The following is a 25,171-nucleotide window of genomic DNA, read 5'->3' on the forward strand; positions in this document are numbered from 1 at the left end:
TCCACATGGAACAAGAGGGTGAGGGTGGCATTAATACTAACGCTGAGGTTCCAACGTATGTGATGAGATGAATGGAATCAGGTGAGAGCCAACAAGAGGCGAACCTGGATTACTAGGAAAGGCGACAGGCAATTACTAAATGAAAAAGCAAAGGAATGGGGTTTGGATTAAAAAAATATAGTATGGAAAGGAAAGACAGATGGTTCTTTATTCAAATAAAGCTTGTAGGCAGTAGAACAACAACAATTAATAAAAAAAATTTTGCTGGAGGAAGATGAATAGATTTAAGTGTCTGTTTCATTAATTATTTACTCAGTGATATTGGGAAAATTAGTTAACCTCACCAAGGCCTTGTAAATTGTGACTAATGATAATTAATAATACTAATGTTATCAATTTCCTTGATTATCGCAAGGATTTAATGAATTACTTATACTCAACATGTCTTAGAACATAAAAGAGTATTAAATAAATAATAATAAATAAATGTTGGCTATCATCAATATTAATATGTCATTAATGTTATTAGTGCTCTCAGGATGGAGAAAGTGTAGAAGGCCTTTGAGGTGAGGATGATAAATTTATGTTTGATGCTTTAAGAAATAAAAAGCTATGAGGATAGAGTATTTATTAGTGAAATAAAACGTATGGTTATTTCCTTAAAGACTCCAAGAGGTAAGTACTGCAAGTGCAGGAAGTTCAGCTAGGATTCATTTGCAATGATTAGGTGGTTCTTGACTAGAACAAGACAGAAATCCAAGTCTCAGAGTCATCAAAAGCACCCAAACTTGGTGCTCATGAGAGCCAGACCTATTCACCCCAAAACCAAATTTCATATAGAATGTTAAGGTATCAATAGCAAAACCCCAATTTAAACTAAATCATTTGAAATTATACTATGAAGTCAAGGCATGCGAACGCTTCCAAAGTTGAAAGGCCAACACTAAACACAAATGATGGATTGCATAAAAATAAGCCTTGCAAATGTGGTTTCCCTGAACTGTGTTGACATGATCAAAGGTGAGCTAATACAGGAATCACAGAATGGGATGACCTTTTTGTGATATTCCATTTTATAAAGCACCGAGACTTAAATAACACTCATGCACAGATATAAAATGTTTTGCAGACATCACAATTCCATTTAAATCGGCTATCTCTCCCCCATTAAAAAAAGTAGAAAAGCAAGGCCCTTAATCATATCATATGCTTTTTGATGTCCTTTTATTCAGCAATAATTTAATTTAAAAACATTTCAGTGAACACTAATTGAACAAAAGCTGTCAACTTTCCTTTTATAATGAAGGGGAAACTGCTGTGAAGAGTTTCTGATCATTATATCTAATTAAAAAGTTAATCCTTAGCTTTTTCATTTTGAAGTTCTTTCAAATGTAACAAGAGTTTCCCTTTCAAAAATGGGAGACAAAAGTACAGTCATTAGGTTAACACTATTTTCATAGTACAGCCACAGACTTGGAATTGAAGACCACTGGTCCACACACTATGGTGAGGGAATTAGGGAAATTACAAGAATCAACCAAACCTTGGCTTTTATTGACCTTTGTTTCTCAATATAGAAAAACCCCATTATAGCACCAATAGAGGAGGACCAAAAAAGTAATTGCGATCTAGGTCTTTTGTACCACAGAGAGAGAAAAATGGGCTCTGCATCCCATTTTACTATGAGTAAATCGCCCTCTTACTATGTAAGTGTAAGAAGAATAAACTTTCCAGTCCAGGGACAGCAAGAGGCAAGCTATTCTTCTAAAGTGAGCTTTTATCTCAAGGGACAGATTCACAAAACCTTTTAGTGTCACCCTTAGACTTTCAGGAGCCCAGAGGAGAAGGATGGTGAGAGCCCTAGACAAATATGGGAGATAATCCATCTAAGACTGATTGCCACCCTTGATGGTGAACAGGGGAGAGGAATAGTTCCGAGAGCCTAAATGCAAACTGCAGGATTATGAACAGGTTGTATCCACCATTTCTATTTTTGGCCTCCATGTTTTAAGTATTTTAGGGGACTGTGTGATGATCAAAGAAAGTAAATCTCTTTCAAGGTGCCATTTACTGGAGGACCAATAGGAAATGGTAACCAGATCCATACTATAGCAATGCGTTTTGTAATGGGCTTCCTGCTTTTCATTAACAAGGACCAGCAAGATCACTCAATAACCAAGTCTACTCATTCTTATATCACTCAGTGCAGCTTCTAACCTGTTACAGAACCATTCTCGCTGAAGGCAGAGTATCTGCAGCTCTGAAATAAGAGATGCAAATAGATGTCACCTCAAATCAGGACCTTCACTGAGCTAAGGGACATTCTTCCTAATGGATCCTACTCTTTCTTCTTGACAGAGTTCTTTCTACATTTTTGCCTTCCAGGGTAAGGAGGGATAAAAGATTGAGCAAATATGTTTTGCACCATATTTTTCCACAGAGGGACCGTTTTAGATTTCATTGACATCCTCTGCTTTCTGCCTTCACTTTACTTATTTTTCTGAGAAGCAAATATTGGGTAATAAAAAGGAGTGAGAAACGTGAGGTCCTTGCTCTGCTTCTTACAAGTTGTATATGACTAAAACTAAGCCTTTTGACTTTTCTGAGCCTTTATTTTCTCTATTGTAACATAGGAATTATAATTCCTGTCATCACAGGGATCTTGGGGAATCAAATAAAAAATGTAGAAAAGCTTTGGAAACATAAGAGGTGATTATTTTTCTGTGTGAGGAAAAGAAAAAGGGATTTAGCATTATTGAACATTCCACAAGTACCACGTACAGCACTAAGCTCCTTATGTATTAAGTCTTTTAATAAAGTGACCCCATGACATAGGCATTGTGCTCAGTGAACAGTCAAGTAAAGGAAGTGGTAGAGAGATTGAGGGACAGACATATCTAAAGTCGTAAAGCTTGTTATTTATAGAAACAGAATTAAACTCAATTCTGCTTTTCTCCAAAGGCAATGCTTAGCTTCCAGAAAGTAGAAATTATGCTTTTGGTAGCATAGTGGTAAAAATGCAAGGTTTGAGAGTGAGTCAGCAAAGGTTTGAATTCTAACGCTGCCACTCACTCAGTGTTGCTATGGGTAAGTTGTTTAAATTCTCTCTGAAGTTTTGTTGTGTCTTCTAAAAATGGGGATGACGAGTGACTAACCCACACAGTTTTCGTGAAGATTTCTGGAAAAAATATGCAAACATAGAACTTAGCAGGATATTGGCACACAACATTCAATATGTGTCAGTTAATATTGTTTCATCATTTTAAAAGTTTTGTTAGCAACCGACTCAGTAAATGACTTAGGGAAATCACATAATTCCTTACAATTTACTCTGAGTATTATGAAGATTTGGTAGATCTCATCACTACAAATGAACATTGACTAAAATGATTGGAAGTCAGCCAGGTGAAATCAGATATATCAGATCAAAAAAATAAATCCAGTCAAATATAAGTCGAAAAGTTGTAGTCAAGATAATACAAAATAAATAAGGTCAGAAATAAAAAAAGAATATTACCAAATTAGACTGAATGGGCTATACAGAAATCTTAAAATTAAATATCTTGTACTTCACATCCTGTGACTACATGTCTAACTATTACATTATTACATTGTTTTATACACCTGAAACTAAAATAAACACACAAAAAGCCAAAACCCAAAACAAAAAAACTGGGGAAGGGGTTAGGGGAAGAAAAAGAGAAAGCAAATGTGAAAAATGCAAAATGTAAATAATTATTGAATGTATTAGAGGGTATGTGTGTTTATTATCCTATTTTTCAATTATTCTACAGTAAAGTTGTTTATTTTTAATTTAAAAATTAAAACTTGGGAAAAAATTAAATATCATGACTGAGAGCTAACTTGTAGTGTAATTTCTGAGCTATGCATTCATGTGTGGTATAATTTGCATTATACATTCTAAATGATATGGGACATATAAATCGTTCTCTCATTGAAAACATTAAAATGTCAATATTAAAATGTTAACCTCTAAATATATATTCCCCTCATCTATAAAAAAAGATGCTAAACGAGACTAAAAAAACATTTGAGTGTGCGTTTTTCTCCTCATGTGATGACCTTTACATCTGTTTGACTTATATTCTGGAAAACAATATCAGTGTATAGATCAGGGAGGTACAAGGGTTCATTTAAGTACAACAAGCCAACTTGGGTTTGAATATTAGCTCCACACATATTTAGGTATAATTCTTCTATGAACCTCTCCCTTCACCTGTAAAAGGGGAGTAATAGCTTCAGTCTCTCAGGATCGTGGTACAGGTTAGGTGACTTAATAGGGACATATTTCCAGCCCAGTGCTTGGCTCCTTGTAGGCAGTCTTTGACGTAAGTGACCTTTACTTAATCAAGTATTTTGGAAAACATCTTTGCTATTTATTAAATGCCCACAAGCTTCTAAATTTATTCTTAGATATCGATGAAGCATAATACTGTTCCCTGCCCTTGAGGAATTCACAGACTAGCTAACCATTTCACTAAACTGACATCATATATTATGATGAATGAATATGGAGTGTATTGGAAAACAACATGGTTAAATTGGTTGGGCTTCTAGGGAAGGAAGGGGAATAAGTAGAACAAGAAAAGCTACAGGCAAAACTACACATCACCGAGGCTGGATGTGCAGGAGTGGCTGGAATTCCTCAGAAGGACAAGGGAAGAAAGGATTTTCTAGGCTCAGAATAACAGCCCTGAGGTAAGTTATTCTTCACTCCTACAGTTTTGAGTGGGGAGACTTCTCCAGTGTAATACTCTGGGTCTCTTTTCCCATTGCCTGAAAGAGAAGGAAGTTTTATGCTGGGTAAGTTTGGAAAAAGGAACTGGGCACGCTCAGCTCATGCCTTCCAGCCAGTCTGCATGAGCCATGCATTCTTCTTCCACTACAAGATGAGCTTCATAAGGCAAGCTGTGCCTCTCCAGGAAATGCTGGTAGTTTGGGGGGTGGGTGTGGGGAGTAAATAGAGTTCAGAGGATGTTGGCAAGCCCATTTGACTGCCTACTATAGCCATTTCCTCCAATCTCGCTTTTATCAGTAATAAATCCGACTTTTAAAAAAATCTCTGTCATAATCTGGCACTCCACCTTGTCTTGTTTTAATCTTAAAATGGAAAAAAAAAAAAGGTGCTATTTATCGAGCCTCCTCAAACTTGATAGAGTAAACGTTTACCAACCAGAGAGTGCATAGTGTATTCATGTGACACTTTTTGTTTTCTTCAGAAAAGTAACACCCTTAGGAAGGGAAAGGAGGATAAACTGGTTTTAAGGTTTAAATTTGGTCAGTGAGGTGTTTCTCTGTCACTCTAAGGAATTTGGACTGTATCCCATAAGCAGTGTGGAGTCATTGAAGGATTTCAAGCAGAAGAATGACAAGGTATTTAATAGAAGAAGGTGGTGTTGGAAGGATTCTGGCAGCTTGATGTGGACGGATTATGTGGAGCAATAGAGGCAAAAGACCAGTTTAAAGATCGGTCCAATAGTGCAGGTAAGGTCCTTGAGAGCAGATTTAGTCGTTGATTCACTATTGATCTTGAAATTCCCTTAGAATCCAAGAACTATAAGACAAAAAGCCAACATACCCTATTTTGAAAACACAATTTTAAAATATCATAAAGGCCCAGGGCGGGGGAAAAGCTGCATATAATGAGAGTTCCCATAAGAGAGATACACTTAAGCTCAGCTGTTGCTGAAATGAAGAGTGGATTATGTGGACAATCTAGATTTCATACAAATAATCACACCTAATTTAAAAAACATTGTCTAAAAGACAAGCCAAATTTCACCAATCATGCAAGATGTTCTGCAGAAAAAAAACAAATGAGGATGAAAGACTCCTCTCTAATACTACTTTCTCCCTCCCTCCCTGCACCACCATTGGTGTCACCAGAAACAGAATATACAGGTAATAGCACCCATATAACAGACCAGGGCATAAAGAGTTCGGGAAAGGAATACATTACATGACTCATCTAATGATGTAACCTTATAACTGGATAGGAGGCAAGTTCTAGTCAATAAAAAGCAGGACTGGAAATCATAGCTGCTGGCCTATCCCTCCATTCTCTTCTCCAGGTTCATCTTGTTAAACAAGCATTCTGTTTTTAATTTGCTGAGTAGTATGGGTTTATCTTAAAGTTATTATGCATAAGTAAAAAAGGGTAAATTGAGTTAGCTTTTTGAAGACCATCTCTTGTTCTCTATTGTATAAATAATAGATGAAACTTAGGGATGCAATATCACATTTCTTCGTTCATTATTAGATGTTATCTATTGCGTAAGGTAAGCTGCAGATTTGTCCATTGGATGAACAATGGCAGCAACTACACTGGACCCTGAACTTGGGAGTGGATGTTATCCTTAAAACGCTTCAATTGTCTTCCAAATTTCAAAGGAGGTTTAAAAGCTTTTCTCATTCCAGTTTTTGACATATTTACTCCCATTACAAAATGATGAAGTCTTAAGAAGAAAAATAAATAAATAACTAGAACTTCCAGAAGAGCTTAAGTAAATTATATTAAAAGTACATTTTTCCTGCTTCATTCCCAAACCTATTAAATTTGCAGAAGTCTCATCCGTAATCATTATTTTTTGAGCTATATAATCACCTAAATAAGTTTAGTTTTCTGACCACTTCATGTTTATCAACCTCTCATAAATCAAGTCCACATCAACAAATGCAGGCCTACACATGAATTGGTACAGCGCAATGAAAGGAGTGACCCTCTGGGGTCAGACCTGAGTTCCAACCATAAATCTGGTCTTCGTTAGCTGTGTGAACCAGGGCAAGTTACTTTGCTTCTAAAAGTTCATTTGCTCATCTATAGAATGGGGGTAAAATGAGCTGTCTCCTATATTAGTTTAAGGTTAAATTAAAATACTGGCATATAAGAAAGGTTTCACAAATAATAGCTATTATTATAATTCATTATAATTATGTCATTCACGTAAAGCATGTGGCACAAAACAAACAAAAAACCAGAGATCTAGGCTGCCATTTGTTTTCTTTCTTATTCATGGATGACTCAGCTAATTTTCACCAAATTTTGTTTTTCTGAAGGGCCCTGATGTAGCCTCACCATCTTTCTAGCACTATGGCCGTACAACCATTGTGAATCAGTCAGAGTTGACACAGTGAAGTGTATTAATCATGCTTTTCAACTAGTCTAACTTCCTGCAGCTGACATGAAGACACTAAGATTTTGACATTTGACTAGGGTGATTTAAAGAGTTGAGAGTAGCCCAGCTACTGGAAACTGGATTTCCCGATTTTCAGTTCTGTATCAGCAGCACTCTCACTTACTCTCCTCTGAGTTGTGAAATTCAAGCATGAGTCCAAGTAGGGAGAGAAAGATCACTGAATATCATCTAACAATGTGATTTTGCTGAGGTATGAAATAAACCGTGCACCTTGCAATATGCAGGTATAGACCAATATGACTGTTCAGAGGATTATCTATGCACTCCCGAAGGCCAATGCTATAATGGAGTCTACAATACAGTAATTTTAGTGATCAGATAATGGACATTATGCCAAACTGCTGCCATGCCAGCTATAGGCATCTCATGATAAAATGACAAATTCAGATACTACAAAATATGATTTATCATTTTCTACATCAATAGTCAATTGATCTGGAATGCATAAAGGACATGTCTGTTCAACAGTTGCTGAAGTTTATTCCCCCGAGTACAACTCATTTCATTACTCTCTTGAAATCAAACTGGAGATTAAAGGAAGAATAACTCTTAAAAAAACATGTTTGTTTATTTTCTAAAAATCTTATTGGGATTTAATTAGCAAAATAATCAGTTTCAACTCTTAAAATAAAAGATTCAGAATGAACAATGGACACATGCCTGTGGTATTATTTTGTTATTTGAAGTTTGATTGTAAGAAATGAGTCAGGATTCCATTTTAAATGGTCTCAATGTCCTTTTTCACCTCTTATTTATATTTGGGGCTATTTCTAATGAATCTAGTAAATGACGTTTCACGGATGTTCTCATGATTTCACAGTTTAATAGAAAGGTAAGAAATGAAGGGAGAGAGAGTAAGACCATATGCCTGGACCATATCCTCTAAAAAATTAAAATACTTTTCATTAGTGTCAAATGATTATTTTATTTCCTTGTTAGCATTCTACCCAAACTCTCTCTATCTAGAGACTTTTCTAGATCAAGGACATTTGTCATCCAATGTATTTAAATGAGATATGAAAAATACCTTTCTCATTAAAGTATTGGAGTGTTGAAGAGAAAGGGGGAGGTCAACATCAGATATTTGGTGGGCCATGATCTATTGCCTTGTGGTCAACATCTGGGGGCTTTATTAAGATACTCTCCCAGTATCCAATTTCCAAGTTAAAAATGAGGTAAATTACGATTACCCTTATAAGATCAAAACTCAGCCATGCAAGGTAACCTTAAAGGAATGAAAAAACACAGCCAACAGGACTAAAGAAAAATGGTATCAATCAGAAGTTTGGGAGGATTTAGGGGTCAAGAAGGGAAGAAAAGAAAAAGGGAAAACAGAAGTTTGTTTTTTGTTTTTTTTTTTTACCCATTTAGGAACTTACTAGGTGGAAAGAACATTTGGGTTCAAATAATTAACAAATTCTAAAGATGTTTTGACTCTAAGAAAAGAAGTATAATACCTCGATGTTACCCTTGACTTCTTTTGTTTTTTCTTATCTGCCTAATTTTGTCATATTCTGCCACAAAGAAACCTACACTGTTTAATTCTTTTGTTTTTTTTTTTTTTTTTGCTTTATATCCAAAATATATCTTCGGTCCATACAGGAGGATCTCCATCCCCATTGCTGCCACGTGAGTCCAGCCATCATTATCACACCTTTGGAAGTACTGATATGTAGCATTCTAATGAATTTCCCTCCTTACATTATTGCCTCCCCATGGCTTATTCTCACTATGAACATTAGATCATCTAATGTCCTTAATTAAAAAAAAAAAAAATCAGTGGCTTCGTTTTAAACTTTGACTTAAAATCAGACTCATTTCCATGGTCTCCAAAGTCTACATGGCCTGGTCTTACCTAATTCTCCAACTTCCATTCCTGCCCTTTTTCCCGCCCCCACACTCTGTCCTCCACATGAGCCCTCCTGTTGTAGGAACATATCAAACTTGTTCTTACCCTTGAACATGCTATTCTTTTATTTGTGACAGAACCTAAAGATTGTCATAAGGTTTCCCCTTTTCACCTTCCATCCTTCAAACATCAACTGATTGTTTTCTTAAGGTCTCCCCTTACTTTATTGTCTTACCCAAAATGGTCTCCCTTCCAACAAACTCCATGTCACATTGTCCTAATTTATTTTTTAATAGTGTGTCACCATCTGAAGTAATATTATTTATTTGTTTACTTATTAATTTTATGAATTTCTCAACTAGAATGTACCCTTCAAATCTTGCCTATTGTTTTTATTGCTATATTTTCAGTTTTTAGAACAAGGTTTGACATACAATAGATCATCAATAAATCCTTGTGAATAAACAAATTTTATGAACGTGGGTGTTTCAGTTCATCTGACAATTATATTTTACACTGAAATAAATAATTTTTACATAATTTGATGTAATGTACATTTGTTTCAGTTTGAGTCATTTTCCTGGTCCCTATTCCCTCTGGATACTTATCAGAAAGATTAATGGGACTAATGGGACTTTCAAAGAGACCAAATGTGGGACTTTCAAAGAGACCAAATGTGGGATTCAGGTACCTAATCACAGTATTTTCTAAAGAAGCACCTTTCTAGCATGCCTTGCTTAACACAACACTATTCTCTCCCTACCAACTTGTAAAGACACCATTCTATCAATATGTCACACTATCCAAACAGTAAAGATACAGAAATAAATAAGGCATGGTTTGTGTTCTCACAAAGCTTCCAATATGGTGGGAAAAGCAGACAAATAAGCAATCACAATGCTAAGTGAAATGTAGGTGTATGTACAACATTCTGTGGGAGCACAGAGAAAGGAAAGCTTAAAGAAGATAACATTTGAGATGATCCTTGAATGATGAATATAATTTTATCAAACACAGGAACAAGAAGAGTCATTATATAGAGAGGAAGACGTTAAAGAAATAAAAAGATTTGGCAAAAGACTACATCATGGCTTCAGGAAATCAGAGGAACAATGAGTGTTTGGGTGTGACCAGAATACAATAAGAGTGGCTGAAGATGGGTTTGGAAATGCAGGTTGGGGCCAAACGGAAGACAACTTTGAATGTTCTGCTAGGAAATCAAGTTTTACCTTGTAAATTAGTATTTGGAATTTACGAGTATGTTTCATAAGATACTGGTAAACATCCATGAAAAATGGATTTCATCATCGCATACATTTAAGAAATGCTCCACATATGTCACCGGCCTTTGGGAGACATAAGATACCAAGGGCTTTGAAAAATTCTATAATAAAAAATTAACAACTGCTTAATATGTGTAATCCAACATGTACCACCCATTAACATTTCCAGACATATTTGCCTTCTCCCTAAGTCAGATTATATTTAAAGTGAAGCACTACTTTAAATGATTTGGGGTTATTAATTAATTTACATCAGTGAGTGAGTGACACAAACAGAACTGAATGCTAAGATAAATTTGGCGACAAAAACAGATTGGATGGAAGGCAATTGGGAGGCCACGCGTTATTGCAAATAACTTATGTGAATGATAATGCACATCTACACTCAAGCACCAAGAGAAAGAATGTAAAAAATGGAAAATATTTGAGACACCCTGAGATATAACTCTATATCAGTTAGTCATCATTTTGCTATTGAGGGCCTTGAGAATAGAAAGGTGATTGAGCTGATGATGACTTCTTGATTTTCTGGCATGGTAAACTGAGTGAATTATAAAACAGGTTTCAGAGGAGTGAAGGACAGGAAAAAGAAAGAATAGTGAAAAATAGGCAGAAGGCTCTGAGTAAACTGCACAAAAAAGGATGGGAATTATAATGTCAATTTTTATCCATCTGATTTTTATTCAATTATTAAAACAATAATGATTATCAGCCTACAAGAAACTCAGAATTATACTGGGCTGTTTCATAAACTCAAGAGTTTTTGTCCTCAGTCTGCTTACAATTCTAAACCTGTAACTTTTCCATTCAGTCCTTTGAAAATTGTGTTCTCTCCTATATTAAAAATAAAGCCACCCTCATATTATAGATTGGCTTCATTTTTTTTTTTTTTTAGAACAGCCAGAGCTTGTCCAGCTTTCAGAAGAGGAGTCCATAGAGTTGTTGCATATATATGTTTAATTGTAAATATTGGCATTGGTACTGTAATAATAGTGTTTTTAAGGGATAAAATGTCATACAATCCTTCTAAGATATTATGGTTGTGACATTTATGGACAGACTGCCTGCATTTTAAGACATGTGTACCTAAACGCATTGTTGAATATGTCTATATAAAAAAAATTTCATGAAATTTTTATCCATATATAAGCAAACATACTATACAATAGCCAAGATTTCCAGAATATTTCCCTTCCCCACTGGATCAGTTAGATTACTTTTCCACTGTAAGCTCCTTTACTGTCAATTTAATGTCCATATTGCACTCCTCAGCAAACTCTCTATTGACACAGCCAGACCGCCTATCTAATTCTGTCTTTTGTACTAATTACTTTTTCATCTGTCACTCAATTCAATCTTGCTCACCTACGTCAGTGTAAAAAGAAACGCATTCAGCTCTTTTCCTTCCAGAGAATAGACACAAGGAAAGGAGTTACAATGACAGGAAAGACAGGCACACAGATCACTTAATAAAGATGAGTAAGAACTACCCTGCTAAATGCCATAGGTGAAAATTTCTTTCACCAGGACTTTTAAACAGGAACTATGCACCTATTTGTATATTTTTCCCTTCCTTCCTTCCTTCCTATGATTTTCCATTCAACAAACTAAGTATCTATTAAATTGCCAACAGGGTATTATTATTATTATGCCAGGTATGATAAATAATGCCATAAATAGTATTACAATTGATTACAATCACATGAAAAGTACTGTATTTTGCTGTGTATAATGCACACTTCATTGCCCAAATTTGTGAGGGAAAAATAAGGGTGTGCATTATACATGGGTAGTACTAATTTTGTATCTATATACATGTTTTTAATTATTTTACTTTCACTTATGAGTTAAAAGTGTGACCCTAGAAATCGATAACCATATCCATATGCAAAATAATACCCTGGAATATGAAAATCGGTTTTGTTGAACTTAAGACGAACTTGCAACGAGGAATAGTTCTTGGCCTTCCATGATGCCTAAATATCATAAATTTGTTACTGTTACATAAAATTTCTAGTACCTTGTATCTGTTCTTGTGTTTTGTGATTATTTGTTACATAAAATTTCTTGACCATAATATGTTAAAAAATAAATAATATTAGGTTGGTGCAAAAGTAATTGCAGTTTTGCGATTATTTTTAATATTTTAAACCACAATTACTTTTGCACCAACCTAATAAAATTCCTTTATAATACAAAAAACAAATACCTAACTGTAAAGAAATAAAAATTTGAATTAAAAAATTAAAATGAAAGATTTTTTTCCTTGCAAGTTGGGGCCAAAAACATGGGTGTGCATCATACAAGGCAAAATACAGTACCTATATTCATTAACAAATTAAAATAGCAATGGAATGCAATTTAGCTTACCAGATTTATGAAATTTCTATTTACTAGATAAAGCTGTCATTGAGTACAGGAGAAAAGACATGTACATACAATCCTAGAATGGGAGGATTATGAATTTGTAAAGTCCTCTTAGAAGCAATTTTGCAATTAACTCTAAGATGTACGGGGCAAGAATCAATCTCTTTTGTTTTCCATTATATCCCCATTAAATAACACAATATTTTGGCACGTGGGAAGTGTTCAGTTATTAACTGTTGAATAAAACTGACTGAATGACTAGATAAATATTATAAGCCTTAAAAATGTATGTCCTTTTCACAGTGATTCCTTTCCTGAAAATATAATTTCATGAGAACTATTAGTCAAAAGTTCATGTACACCAATGCTTATTTCAGTGTTATTTAAGCTAATAATAATAATAAAAAGATAACCTAAGTGTCCAACAATATGAGTTTTGGTAAAAACAGGAATATTTGGCATTCATTAAAATTATATCAACAAGCAAATATTTTGCTAACAGGAATATGTTCACAATATGATGTTAATTTTAAAAAGCAGTACAGTTTTATATTCTTAACTTCTCACTAACAAACACATATAAACAATAGTTTATATTTAGGTATATTTAGGTACCTCTGTGAACATGTGTTAATATAAAATATTACATATATATTTTTTTCTTTTTTTTTCTGAAGTTACATATGCGGAAACAATTTAAAAACTGAAAAGATATAAAAATATTAACTGTGGTTACCTCCACATGGAATTACAGGTGTTCTGAATTTTCCAAACATATCATTAGCTTATAACACTTTTACCATAAACTTGCATTTTTCTACATCAAAACCAACTAATCGAATTATTTTTTAAAAGTAGCATAAACACTAACCTTTAAATGAAGGATTTATGACTATTCATTTATTTTTATTAAAAAAAAAATCCCTGAAGTTGTAAACAGAGAACAAAACAAAATATATTGCAAGCATCTTTCTCTTAATTTTGCTGTGAACCTGAAACTGCTCTAAAAAAATATAAAGTAAAAAAAAAATTAAAACATTGCAATTAAGTGTAATAATATGCATGCAACAGAATGAATAAAATAGATCATAGAAATAAATGATCAGTGTATAAAAAGAATCAAAAAACATTTTGTAATATTATCTTCCCAGTCTGTCAAAGCAGATATATTTGCTAATTATTCCAAAATGTAATCTAAATCTAGGATTTATTAATATCATCTTAAATTTAGTTAATTTTTTAAAGAAAAAAGTACTTACTGAAAAACTCTAACAATCAGTGTTGATCATTAATAGCACAGCCTTTCAGAATATAGTGTAAATGTGTTCAATTATGGCTTTTAAATGTGGTGGTGTTAACTACTATACATCATATTTAATGATGAAAATGATGGAGAAAAAAGACCATGCAGTCTACAATAGATTGTACAGAAACTAATCATAAAATAATATTTCATGACATTATTTCAGTCTTCTAGAGAACAAGTGACTCCTAAAGTAGATAAAGAAACTGTGTAGAATCAGACTGTTTTTCTGGTTGACTTCTCAAAGTGCAATACAATATCTTTTATCATTGAGCAGCATGAACCCCTTGAATGTAGAACCTATTTTCTAAACAGTGATTCAAATATTTTTAACAGCATCACAGAATAGAAGAAGAATCTGAGTAAAACTAAAAACAAAACAAATAAACAAAGTGATAAATCTCCATTAACAACTTTTGTTACAATCTGTTTGTTATTAAATACAGCACTGTAGGGATAGACGATGTCACTCTTGATCTTCGGGCATTTGCATAATTTATAATAATAATAATTATAAATCAAATCCAAAACTGATTAAGTACCTTTATGTACAAGGCCCTGTGCTAATATTCATTCCGAAATCAAGAACAACTTACTGACCTCTTGCTACATGCTTGGTATTGGGAAAACAAGGGTAAATAAACAGGTTGTGCTCCAATGAAATTCATCTTCATGAAGCAGAAAGACATAAAGATGTAGAAGACACAGTCTCTCCTCTCCATAGCTACAGATGCAGCTGACAAGTCTGGGTCCAAATACACAACTTTATAATACTACAAGAATTGTCACAAAATGCTGATTGAACAGATGGTTACTGTGAGTTAGGTTCCATGACGGGTATATGAGGAATCTCTCACTCAGTAATCAGGAGACTGAGAAGGAAACAACTAACCAGAATACAAGGTAATATGCTATTTGTGCAGGACATCATGTTAAGTAGAGGTTTTGTGAACTAAAATGGACTGGAAAGGATTGAAGAGGAGGATGTACTTGAACCACGTCTTTAAAAAAATGGATATGCTTTGTTAGGTAGAATGAGACATTCCACCAAAAAGGAAATGAAAAGCTGATAGTCTAGTGCGACAAACTTTTTCTATAAATGGCCAAACAGTAAATCCTTTAGAACTTTCTGGCCCTACAGTCTGTATTGCAACTACTCAACTTTGTCATTGCAGCAGAAAAGTAGCCACAGATAATTTGTAAACAAATGAATGTGGCTGTGTTCTAATAAAACTTTATGTATATAGATAGTATAATGGCCATTCCATATAATTTTCAAATGTCATGAATATTCTTTTTATTTTCTTCAACTATTAAAAATATTTTTTAAAAATATAAAAAATCATTCCTAGCTCATGGGCTACACAAAAACAGGTAGCAGGTTGGATTTGACCCACATGTTATCCTTTGCTGACTCCTGGTCTACTTGGAAGACAAATTAAACACAAACACATAAAAGTAAACATAATAGTATCAAATATCTACACCAGTCGTTTTCAATTCTATCAGACCCAACCTTTCTACTTTATAATAAATATTTTGTGATACCCTCCTTTCTCCATCTAAAATGAAATTCATAGATGATACAAATGTCTACACATATTTTTTATATAATGTCTAAACTGAAGTAAAAGAAGAACTGCAAATAAATTACTTTATATTAAAATAATGCTTTCAGTATGGCAATCTGTGAGCATAATACTAAACAATTTAATGAAGTAGTCAAATGTTGATATATAATTATAATGAATACATTTAGATTTAAGTGGAAGAGACCACATACCATTTTCTTACAAGAATCAGAGGAAAAGTGAAAGAACAGACATATTGATAGACCCTAGGTTGAAAATTAGTGTTGGGAGAACTAATAACAGATCATTTGTATATGATTAAAGATCAAAGAAAATAACTAGTTGAAATACATATAACCTAGCAAGATTGTTGAGACTTAAAGTAAAAAAATAAATAAAGTTAAAATGTCATATTTTGGTAAATAAACTGGTCCTTATAAGTTTTGTGTCAAAATATTTCCCCATTTTAGATAGGACAGGCCAGTGAAGAAGTTTATCTATCTATCTGTCTGTCTGTCTGTCTGTCTGTCTGTCTGTCTGCCTGCCTGCCTGCCTGCCTACCTACCTACCTACCTACCTACCTATCTATCTACTGTGTTTCCCCGAAAATAAGACCTAGCCAGACAATCAGCTCTAATGCATCTTTTGGAGCAAAAATTAAAATAAGACCTGGTCTTATGTTAGATAAGACCCCCGTCTGATATTATAATAAAATAAGACCGGGTCTTATATTAATTTTTGCTCCAAAAGACACATTAGAGCTGATTGTCTGGCTATGTCTTATTTTTGGGGAAACAGGGTATCTATCTATCCATCTATCTGTCTACCTACCTACCTACCTATCTATCATCTCATGTATCATCTCTATGTCTATCTCTTTACCTCTGTTTGGAATTCCCCCCATTTAAAGGTATACATTTAATTTCTAGTTCAAAAGACCTTGTAACTATAGCTTCTCATTCAAAAAAAAAAAAAAAAAAGTAAATGGGGGCGGGGGGAAAGAACAGCTACCTGAGAGCTGATGGGGAAACTGAATATAGATGAGTTTTGGGACTATATCAGAGTAATATTGAAAACAACAGAAAAACTTGAAAACAAGTAACTTCAGATAATTTTTACAAAATAGATTTCTTATTGCATGATAAAATATTTTAAAAATCAATCTATAATACGGCCATCAAAAGAAATCTATTTAAAACAAACTTATTAATGAAATTTGGTGCAATCCTTATATTTCACGTATTTCAACCAATTTACAATCTTTGGTTCTATGTCTATTCAAAGGAGTCTGAAGTCTCTTCAATTACATATCTGCAGGTAACGTTTACAAATGTAGACTGATACAGGAAAGGTGTATCACTAACACAACTACCAGAAGCAGCAGCATTGCTCTATGGATGGGATTTTAAAAAAATGAGATTCATCTACTGATAAGATTTCTTACAGAACAAAGTATAATGATTCCTTGATTTACACAGGAATTTCATTCTTAGAATATTTCATGATTATTAAATCCTTTCAGAAAATACTTGGTATTTGTTTGTAAAACTGAATTAGATTTTGAAGTCTTAGAAAACCATAAACTTAAAAATTCTTCTTAGGCATTCAGTGGAATGCAAACAATTGCGCAAGACTGCTCTGCATTTATAGTGCATTTAGCATGCCTGACCCCTCTCCCCTAAATGCCAGTGTCACCCCTCCAATCATTATCCACAAATAAGTACTTCTATGCATAATTTCTAGAAGTTCTTCTCTCTTCTTATCAGCTTGGGGACTGTTGGTCTGAATTATGAGATAATAGAAATTAAGTTTAAGTAATTTTTTGTATAATACCCAACACTGCATTATCAACAAATTGCATGCTTAATAATTTTCTGTCAATAATTACGCTTCATGAAGATGAGCACATAAGGTCTAAGAGAAGAAGAGGCAACTCAAAACAGAAGAAAAAAAAGAAACTCAATTCTGAGCTCAAAGACATTGACCAATTCTGACACAAACTGAATGACCTTGAGCCAGTCTTTTAACTCTTCTAGGCATCCGATTCTCCTTTGGAAATTATACTAGCTGACCTCTAAATTCCCATCCAGCTCAGACGTAATTATAAAACATTATATGCCTTTGGGAAATTAAAAGAATCGACTAGAGAATAGAGGAGAATAAAATCAGGTGAGGCTCCATTTGTAACAGATAAAACAGTTATCAGACAAAGGAAGAGAACAGACAATGGAGATGGTCATATTAAAGAGGGATATTTGATAGGTGTATGAGATTCACAAACATTCTGCAAGATGATGCTCTTTGACTTCAAAGGCAATGTCTATAAGCACTTCTAGTTAGTATTAGGTTGATACAAAAGGAATTGCGTTTTAAAAGGTTAAAAATAATTGCAAAAACCGCAATTACTATTGTACTACCCTAATAAAGACATTTAGATTAAGTGTACACAGCATATGGTTTCCAATTCCTTACCATCAATTTCACAAGGTTCAATCCAATTTGCAAAGAACGACAGATTATGAGGTCTTCCTAAGAGCAAGTATCTTATCCTGGCGTCAGTGCTGTGGGATCAACTCTGACTGCTTCAACTCAGCACAATTCTTAACGGTGATCAGAAAGGAAAGGGCTCTTTAGGGGCCCAATCAACTCTGGGTTACTGAGACCAGAAAATGAAGTAGAATGAGGAAATCTAGCATTCTGCTCAGGGGTGTCAATCCTCCCAAGCATGTAAAACATCCAATCCCTTAAGGAAATTTCCTGATAGATTAGAGAATGAAAAAAGGTCTCTGGGGGTATTCTAGCTCCCAGAGTACCTCAAACAGGCCTTTCTGCAAGATGTGGTGGAATGCTTAAGAGAGGTCAGATTGACCTACACTTGAAGCTAGTTCTGCCATCATCAGCTGTGCCATCATGAGCAAGTTACTCTTAACCTCAATTTCCACATCTGTAAAGTGGGTATCACAATACCACTCTTTTAGTGTTATTGAGAGAATTCAAAGAAATGACTCCTGTAAAGCCTCTAGCACAGTGCTTCACACATTGTAGTTCTTTTGAGTACTCAACAAGTATTGTTATCTATGCTCTTTTCTGTCCCACTCTCTGCACTGTGTGTTGCCCTTTGTCCTGCTCTACAGAGAATGCTGTGCTGATGTCAGCGTCCAGAAGAAGGGGTGCCAGGAATGTTGACCAAGTGGCTTCAGGTCTGCCCACAGAATGCTTAGAACTTGAATTCCTTTTGTGATGCCTCTTATTCTTTTCGATTTTCCTTACGGGGGATGGGGGGCTGCTGGAGTTTGCTAGAGAATAAAAAGTCTTATTCGTCCTTGGTAAGGGGCTCTCTGTATTGAAGGAATCAGTAGAAGCTGCCACAGAATTAAAACAAGCTGTCAGATCTTTCTGGCTGGGCATAAGCTGAGCCTGAGATTTCAGCCTAGAGCAACCCTCCTTCTTGGACGAAAAAGTCCTCTGCACTCAAGTTGCTGCAAACTGCTTTCTGGAGTTGCTGCAAAGGTACTGTTTGGGATGATTTACGGAGTTTGGCTAAATACTTCAAATGCAGTTGTAGCAGAATGTTACTGAGGAAATCTTCTAACATTTCCTACCTCCGAGCACAAGCTTATGGGAATGCTGCTTCATCAATACAATTTTTTTTTTCAGTGTGCACTGTTGTAAATCTCTGAGAACCCTGAAGGACAAAATGTCACCTTATCATCATGTGGTAGTGTGCCAAATGTTTCTGGACAGTAGCCTCGCCTGACCTTCATCATTATAAGTAAGACATCAGAAAATTCTGTGGACAAATTAGAAGTTCTACAGTGATGATCATTAATTTGATGGACAATATGTTTTTTGGGTTACACAACAAATTTGGATATTACTAGTAATCATCAATACCTTTTCTTTCACTGAAAAACTCCTGTGTTCTCAGTGCCATGATGGACCCTTTAAGTAGGATATTTTCAGTTCTTATTATCTTTTCCTACAACATAGTTTTATCATCCTGAGTTTTACGGAAGTGACAAATGAGTCTTCCAGAGGTTAAGCAAGTGAGGTCACATAAGGCTAGCAAGCTCAAACGTAGAATTATCTAGTTCTAAAGCATACATCCTTTCCAAAGTGCTTCCCATTAATTAATGGATGTCAGCTGCCAGGGTCACTGAATATTAGTGTCGGCAGAGATAGGGAGATTCATTTAGGGAAAACCGGTTTTCTTAGAAACAGAGAAACTGAGGCCCAGAAGGGTTAAGTGACCATGAAGGCTAGCACTCAGACAGTGGCAGAGCAGGCACTCAGGTCCTGGGGTGACTCCATGCTGCTGACCATGCTGCTGACTCGACAGAGTCCACATCAAGAATCTCTGTGACCAATCCCCACTTGCCTCTCCATGGGCCCAGAGAACCACGAGCACTTTCACACAGACAGGGTGTCACAAGTGCTTTTGTTTTTGTTGTTGTTGCCCCAAAGCATATTTCTCTTTGCCCACATGACGGATACAATTTTTTTCAAGATTCAATGCATTTCAGCCCAAGTATCACTATGTGTATGAAGTCGTCACTGACTCACCTCTCTTCTCTTCCCAGAAAATTAGATATAATGAATTAAGGAAGAGATTAATATTTAGTCAACTTTTTGTGGATTCATTCATTCATTCATTCCACAAATATCTATTGAGCCTCTACTACATGTAAGTACTGTGCTAAGTACTTTACATGGAATGATTATTCCTCACCACAGTCATATGAGTTAGGTACTATTTTCATCCTCATTTTAGGAAACAGAAAATACAGACCTAAAGAGATGCAGTATCTTTTTTTAAAAAAGAAAAAGAATCTAGCTCTCTCACTTCTCTGCGGTCCCTCTGTGTCCTAACACACATTTACTATGGAATTTGTAAACCCCAATGGAACATTGTTTCACTTCCAAATGGTGATTTATGATGGTATGATTCTGTGTTTATAATGATATATTTGCTAAATATTATATACCAGTAAAGGACATCAGCTGTACAATGGTAGGGGTAGTACCCACTTTGTTTACTATTATTTCCACAGGGCCAAACAAAGTGGTACATAGTAGGCACTCAGGAAGTGAAGACTGAATGAATGAAGAACCAATGCATAGATCTTTGCTCTCTGTCTCCACTGTTCCGTGCGGCCTCCTCAGGTCAGTCTGCATTGGGGAGAAATGCCATGTAAGTGATGATGGAGATTTTTTTTCCCCCAAAGGACAACACTCTCCTGATGTGGATTCTAGAACTCACTTCTGGACTCTATCATTTTCCATTTTCTTACCTATTATTATGGTTATATTAATTCTACATATTCAAATGGAATGAAAACGTATCTGAGAAAGGACAGAAGCTGTTTTTCAGTCCTGCTGAGAAACTACATAATGACAGAGTTTTGATAGTACACAGTACCCCAAATCACAGGAGGTTGGCAATGAGACTTGGGAGGAACTCAAATCATTACCATGGCCTTCTATTGCAGCCGCCGGAAATCACACTGCCGATTTCCATGTAGCACAGCAAATGCCTCAGAGGGCAGGATCTCAGCTCCCAGAGACTAGCAGCCCTCAGGCATGTTCTGTCCCACATGTGGGTCCCTCAGCTATTCTAAAGCATGCACCTTCCTTCTTTCTGCTCTACCGAGGATTCTAATGTTTAGTATCATTACCTGCATCCTTTGTTTTATGGTATTTCACACAATATCTCTAGTTAATTTAAAGGCCAAAAATACATTTAAAACCAATATAATTTTACTAACCAATGTCACCCCAATAAATTTAATCAAGTTTTAAAAAATTGAAAAATAAAGGGTAAAAATAGTATAACAAAATTCTCAAAAGAGACTTAGTTTTAATGAACATACATCCCTACATACTTATATCCTCTTGCTTTTGTGATAGTTTACATGGGCATATTGTACTTACACATATTTCAAAAATTAAACATATTCTATGGATGCGTATGTAAATGAATATATATATATGCATATACACACACATATGTGCATATATATCAGCATTTCTGAGTACTGATCAGAGGTAAAGTAAATACGCTTTATTTATATAGAGAGAATGAAATTCTTTGTAAGAAAAAGCTAGTACATTCTAGATGAGGTAACAAGAATATTAAACTTTACTTTTTATATGTGTGTATGTATATGCATGTATACATGTATATATGTATGTATCTACATACATATATACTTATGTATATATGCATATATATTTATATATAATTATGTGTACATGTATGTGTGCATATATACCTATGTTATATATATATATATGTGTGTGTGTATATATATATATATATACACTTATGTATACATGAAAATGTTATATGCAATGCAAGTAGTTAGGTATTATAGAGATATTTAAATACATATATTAAAATCCATAAATGTATGTATATATAGACTCATTAAAAATTGTTCACTATAATATATTTGAAAGGGTATAGGAGTGGGATGAAGAGAGAAATTGATCAGTCTAGCTTAACACCTTTATGGAACTGAGATGGTAAAAGAGTAAAAGGGTCAGGTAACAGAAGAATTTCACAACATTGAAGATTATAAAATATATGGTATTATAGTTCCATTATTTAAGGACCATTGCTATACCTAGCTAACAATAAAGTACATATTAAAAAAAAGAGCATGTATAAAAATGTGTATGTAAAAGAATAATGGGAGATGGTGGCTGCTTCAATTTATTGCCTTCTCACATGTCACTGTATCTTTAATTATCAGTGCAGAGAGTCTATTTCAATCCTTTAAAGCATTAAATGGTTATGAATTTAAGGCAAGTAGGAGGTTGACTTTGTTAAAAACCAAGGAAGGGAAAAGTTTCTCTTGGTTGATGAAAAATGTACCAAGATTTTTAGAGAATGGTTATTCTAATGTAGCTGTAGAGATTTGGGTTTGGGAAATTATCATTTATGAAATGACAGTTTATTACATATTTAAAAAAAACTGTAAAATTACGGCAAGTTTGCTTATTTTCCTCTGTGCAGAAAACATAAACTAGATGTGAATTTGTCTTCTTTGCCTCCATGAGCCTTGAGAATGTAATCGATACAGATATATAGGTTAAAGACATTTAAACACATGTATTTGTTAAGAATATATAGACCTCAAAATTGTCAAGACAGTTTGGGATTCATGTTAACTTTAAAAAATAACTGAGTTTCCAAACATCAGGCTTCATTTCAGGCTGAACTAGTTTAATACTAAAATGACAATATATTCCTAATTGAAATCATGATGTTAAGAGGCATGATGATAATTCATCAAAAGCCATACATTTGGCCAGGTGTATATAACTATATAATTGAGATCTAATGATATATGGTATTCTTGGAAGTACTTTTTATAAAACTAATATTAAAATTAGAATATTCTCTACACCTCTTAGATCATAACATTTTACTCGTGATCAATATTCACTTCTCAATTATGCTAAAAGCATATTAAAATTAAGAAATACTTTTTTTTCTGCAAACACAGCTTTCCTCTTTTCAATGCATATTTAAGAACAATCATTGTTCTGTACTTATGACAGTGATCACAGGTGCATTTTACTTATACTTTACGGAATTCACAGAAAGCTTTTTTCCTGTCTGTAAGGCAGCTGAAAAAAATGAACAAATTTAATTTCTGATAAAATGCTAGTAGTTTGGGGCAAGAATAAGCTAAGAATCAAATTAAGGGAATCTGTACATCTGTTTCAGAAATGCATTGTAGGAGATCATCCTGTAGCTTGCTCCCAATTGTTCCTTTTGTTTGTAAAATGAATGATTTAGTATAAACAAATTTTCTTTTTTATTACTGAAAAGGTATACAGCATTAAACGAATAAAATTAGAATAGCATACTTCAAATTACTATTTTCCATAACTGAAGAAATGCACGTTCCTTCATCTTTAAAGAGAAGGAAACTAACTGATTAAAGTTTCTTTTCTCTTCCTTAAAATAAAAACACACACACACACAAAACCCTAGGCTAGAGAGAATAGAAAAGTTAAGCATGATTAGTAGCAAAAGTGCTGCTAAAAGACTATGATGCAGAATAGTAAAATCATCTGAGGACTAAAGAAGTTGAACTTGGGGAAAAGTTACTAAAAGAAATTAAGCTCAGCATCCCTGGACTTCACAGGTCACCCAGAGGTGGGAGCCCACAAACACCTGTGAAAATGTCAGGTTTTCTTGACCCATCATTTTCCAAACAGGCCTCCGCAGTCAGCAAGGAGGACTCGGCAAAGTTTCCAAACCATCCTAACCTTACACAACTTGCTCTCAGTTTTTTCCAAAGTCAAGGGAAAGTCATAAGGAAAAGGCTCACCTGTGCTGGGCTGAACCAACCATGTGGGCAGGCACAGTGCTCCCCACAAGTCCCCTTGCCCTTGGCGCTCGTCTTGTGAGGACTTTTCCGCACACTGTCCCACAAGGTGACCAGCTTGGTCCTGTTTGAAGCTGGGCCCCCAGGTCCTGAGGAGGGCATGGTCTGAGAAGTGTACCCGAGCCCCTGAGTGCTCCTCTGCCAGCCACAAGCGCAGTGGGCATCTCTGATCAGTGTGGGTGCACTCCTGCCGGCATCCATCCCATCGGACCCCCGGCTGCAGCTGTGTTGCTTGGTGAGGTATGCATTCATACTGCACTGATGCCTACTCTTTCCTTTGGTCAGCTCTGCACAGCAATGTCTCCTCCCTCACACCCCTTTCTTCCAGGCAGTTGTAAAAGTCTTTTTTTTTTTTTTTCCTTTCCTCCCGTGGATCTCTCAGTATCTTTGACAGCTGCTATAAGCAGTGCATCGTGGGAGCAGCGAGAGCAGCTCCGCACAGCGTTATCTGCGGGCTGGTAGCTCTTTGTCAATAGATGACTCAACTCACAGAGCAACTTGACAGTATCCCTGCTCTAGGCAGAAGCAATCAATGCTCCACACAGCTGGGCTACAAGACTGTACACTGTGTTACAAACCCTTTTTGGATGGAGCCCCACAGTCAAGAATACTCTCTGCAATTTGGCATTCTGGCTTTTCCCTCTCCTAGCTGATCCCCACGCAAAATACAGACCTCGAGAAAGAAAGCTTCTTATCAGACTAGTGGGACCTAGAAAGGATGAATCTAGGCTGAAACAATATAGCATAAGCAATTTAAAATGATGGGAAAGTTAACCTGTCAAGGAATTTCCAACATTTACAGGAATCACTTCTGCCAAGACAGACTAAATCATGAGGTAACTAAATAACAGCATCAATATGAACTCTTAAAAAACATCAATTCATTTACAATCACTGAGATAATAGCATGATACTAGCGAGAGTCCTCTAAAATTTGGAAGTGTAATTTGCTTTAGATCATGAGTATACATTATAATCTAAACACCGATTCTTTATGCTATGAATGATTAGTAATTCTTTCTGATTCTAAATAAAGCCATGTTCAAAGTTCAAAACGGATGGATTGGCTTATTTTAAAAGTGTTTTTCCTTACCCCAAATTATTCTGAGGATTTCCTTTCAAATACTTGACCACACCATTACATTCACCACAGAGAGAGTCTGCACTTTAAAATGAAAG

The 25,171-nt window shown here is 35.0% G+C and overlaps 1 protein-coding gene across 12 annotated transcripts in view; it reads right to left on the bottom strand.

Annotated features, from left to right (window-relative positions):
* The window catches only part of DLG2 (discs large MAGUK scaffold protein 2), a 1,856,054-nt gene that overhangs the window by 730,489 nt on the left and 1,100,394 nt on the right, over window positions 1-25,171 (bottom strand). For 2 of the 12 annotated variants that reach the window (XM_081064704.1, XM_081064703.1), the window contains exon 1: window positions 23,936-24,349. The exons of 7 other annotated variants lie outside the window; for them this stretch is intronic. In XM_081064704.1, coding sequence (XP_080920830.1) covers window positions 23,936-24,244 — 309 coding nt within the window. In that variant the 5' untranslated portion in view covers window positions 24,245-24,349. Of the gene's footprint in view, window positions 1-23,935; window positions 24,351-25,171 lie in introns of those variants that run through there. 3 more of the 12 variants (XM_081064708.1, XM_081064710.1, XM_081064705.1) reach the window with 3 other exon arrangements.

Source organism: Rhinolophus hipposideros, assembly GCF_964194185.1.
Source record: "Rhinolophus hipposideros genome assembly, chromosome: 10".
NCBI classification, from domain to species: Eukaryota; Metazoa; Chordata; class Mammalia; order Chiroptera; family Rhinolophidae; genus Rhinolophus; species Rhinolophus hipposideros.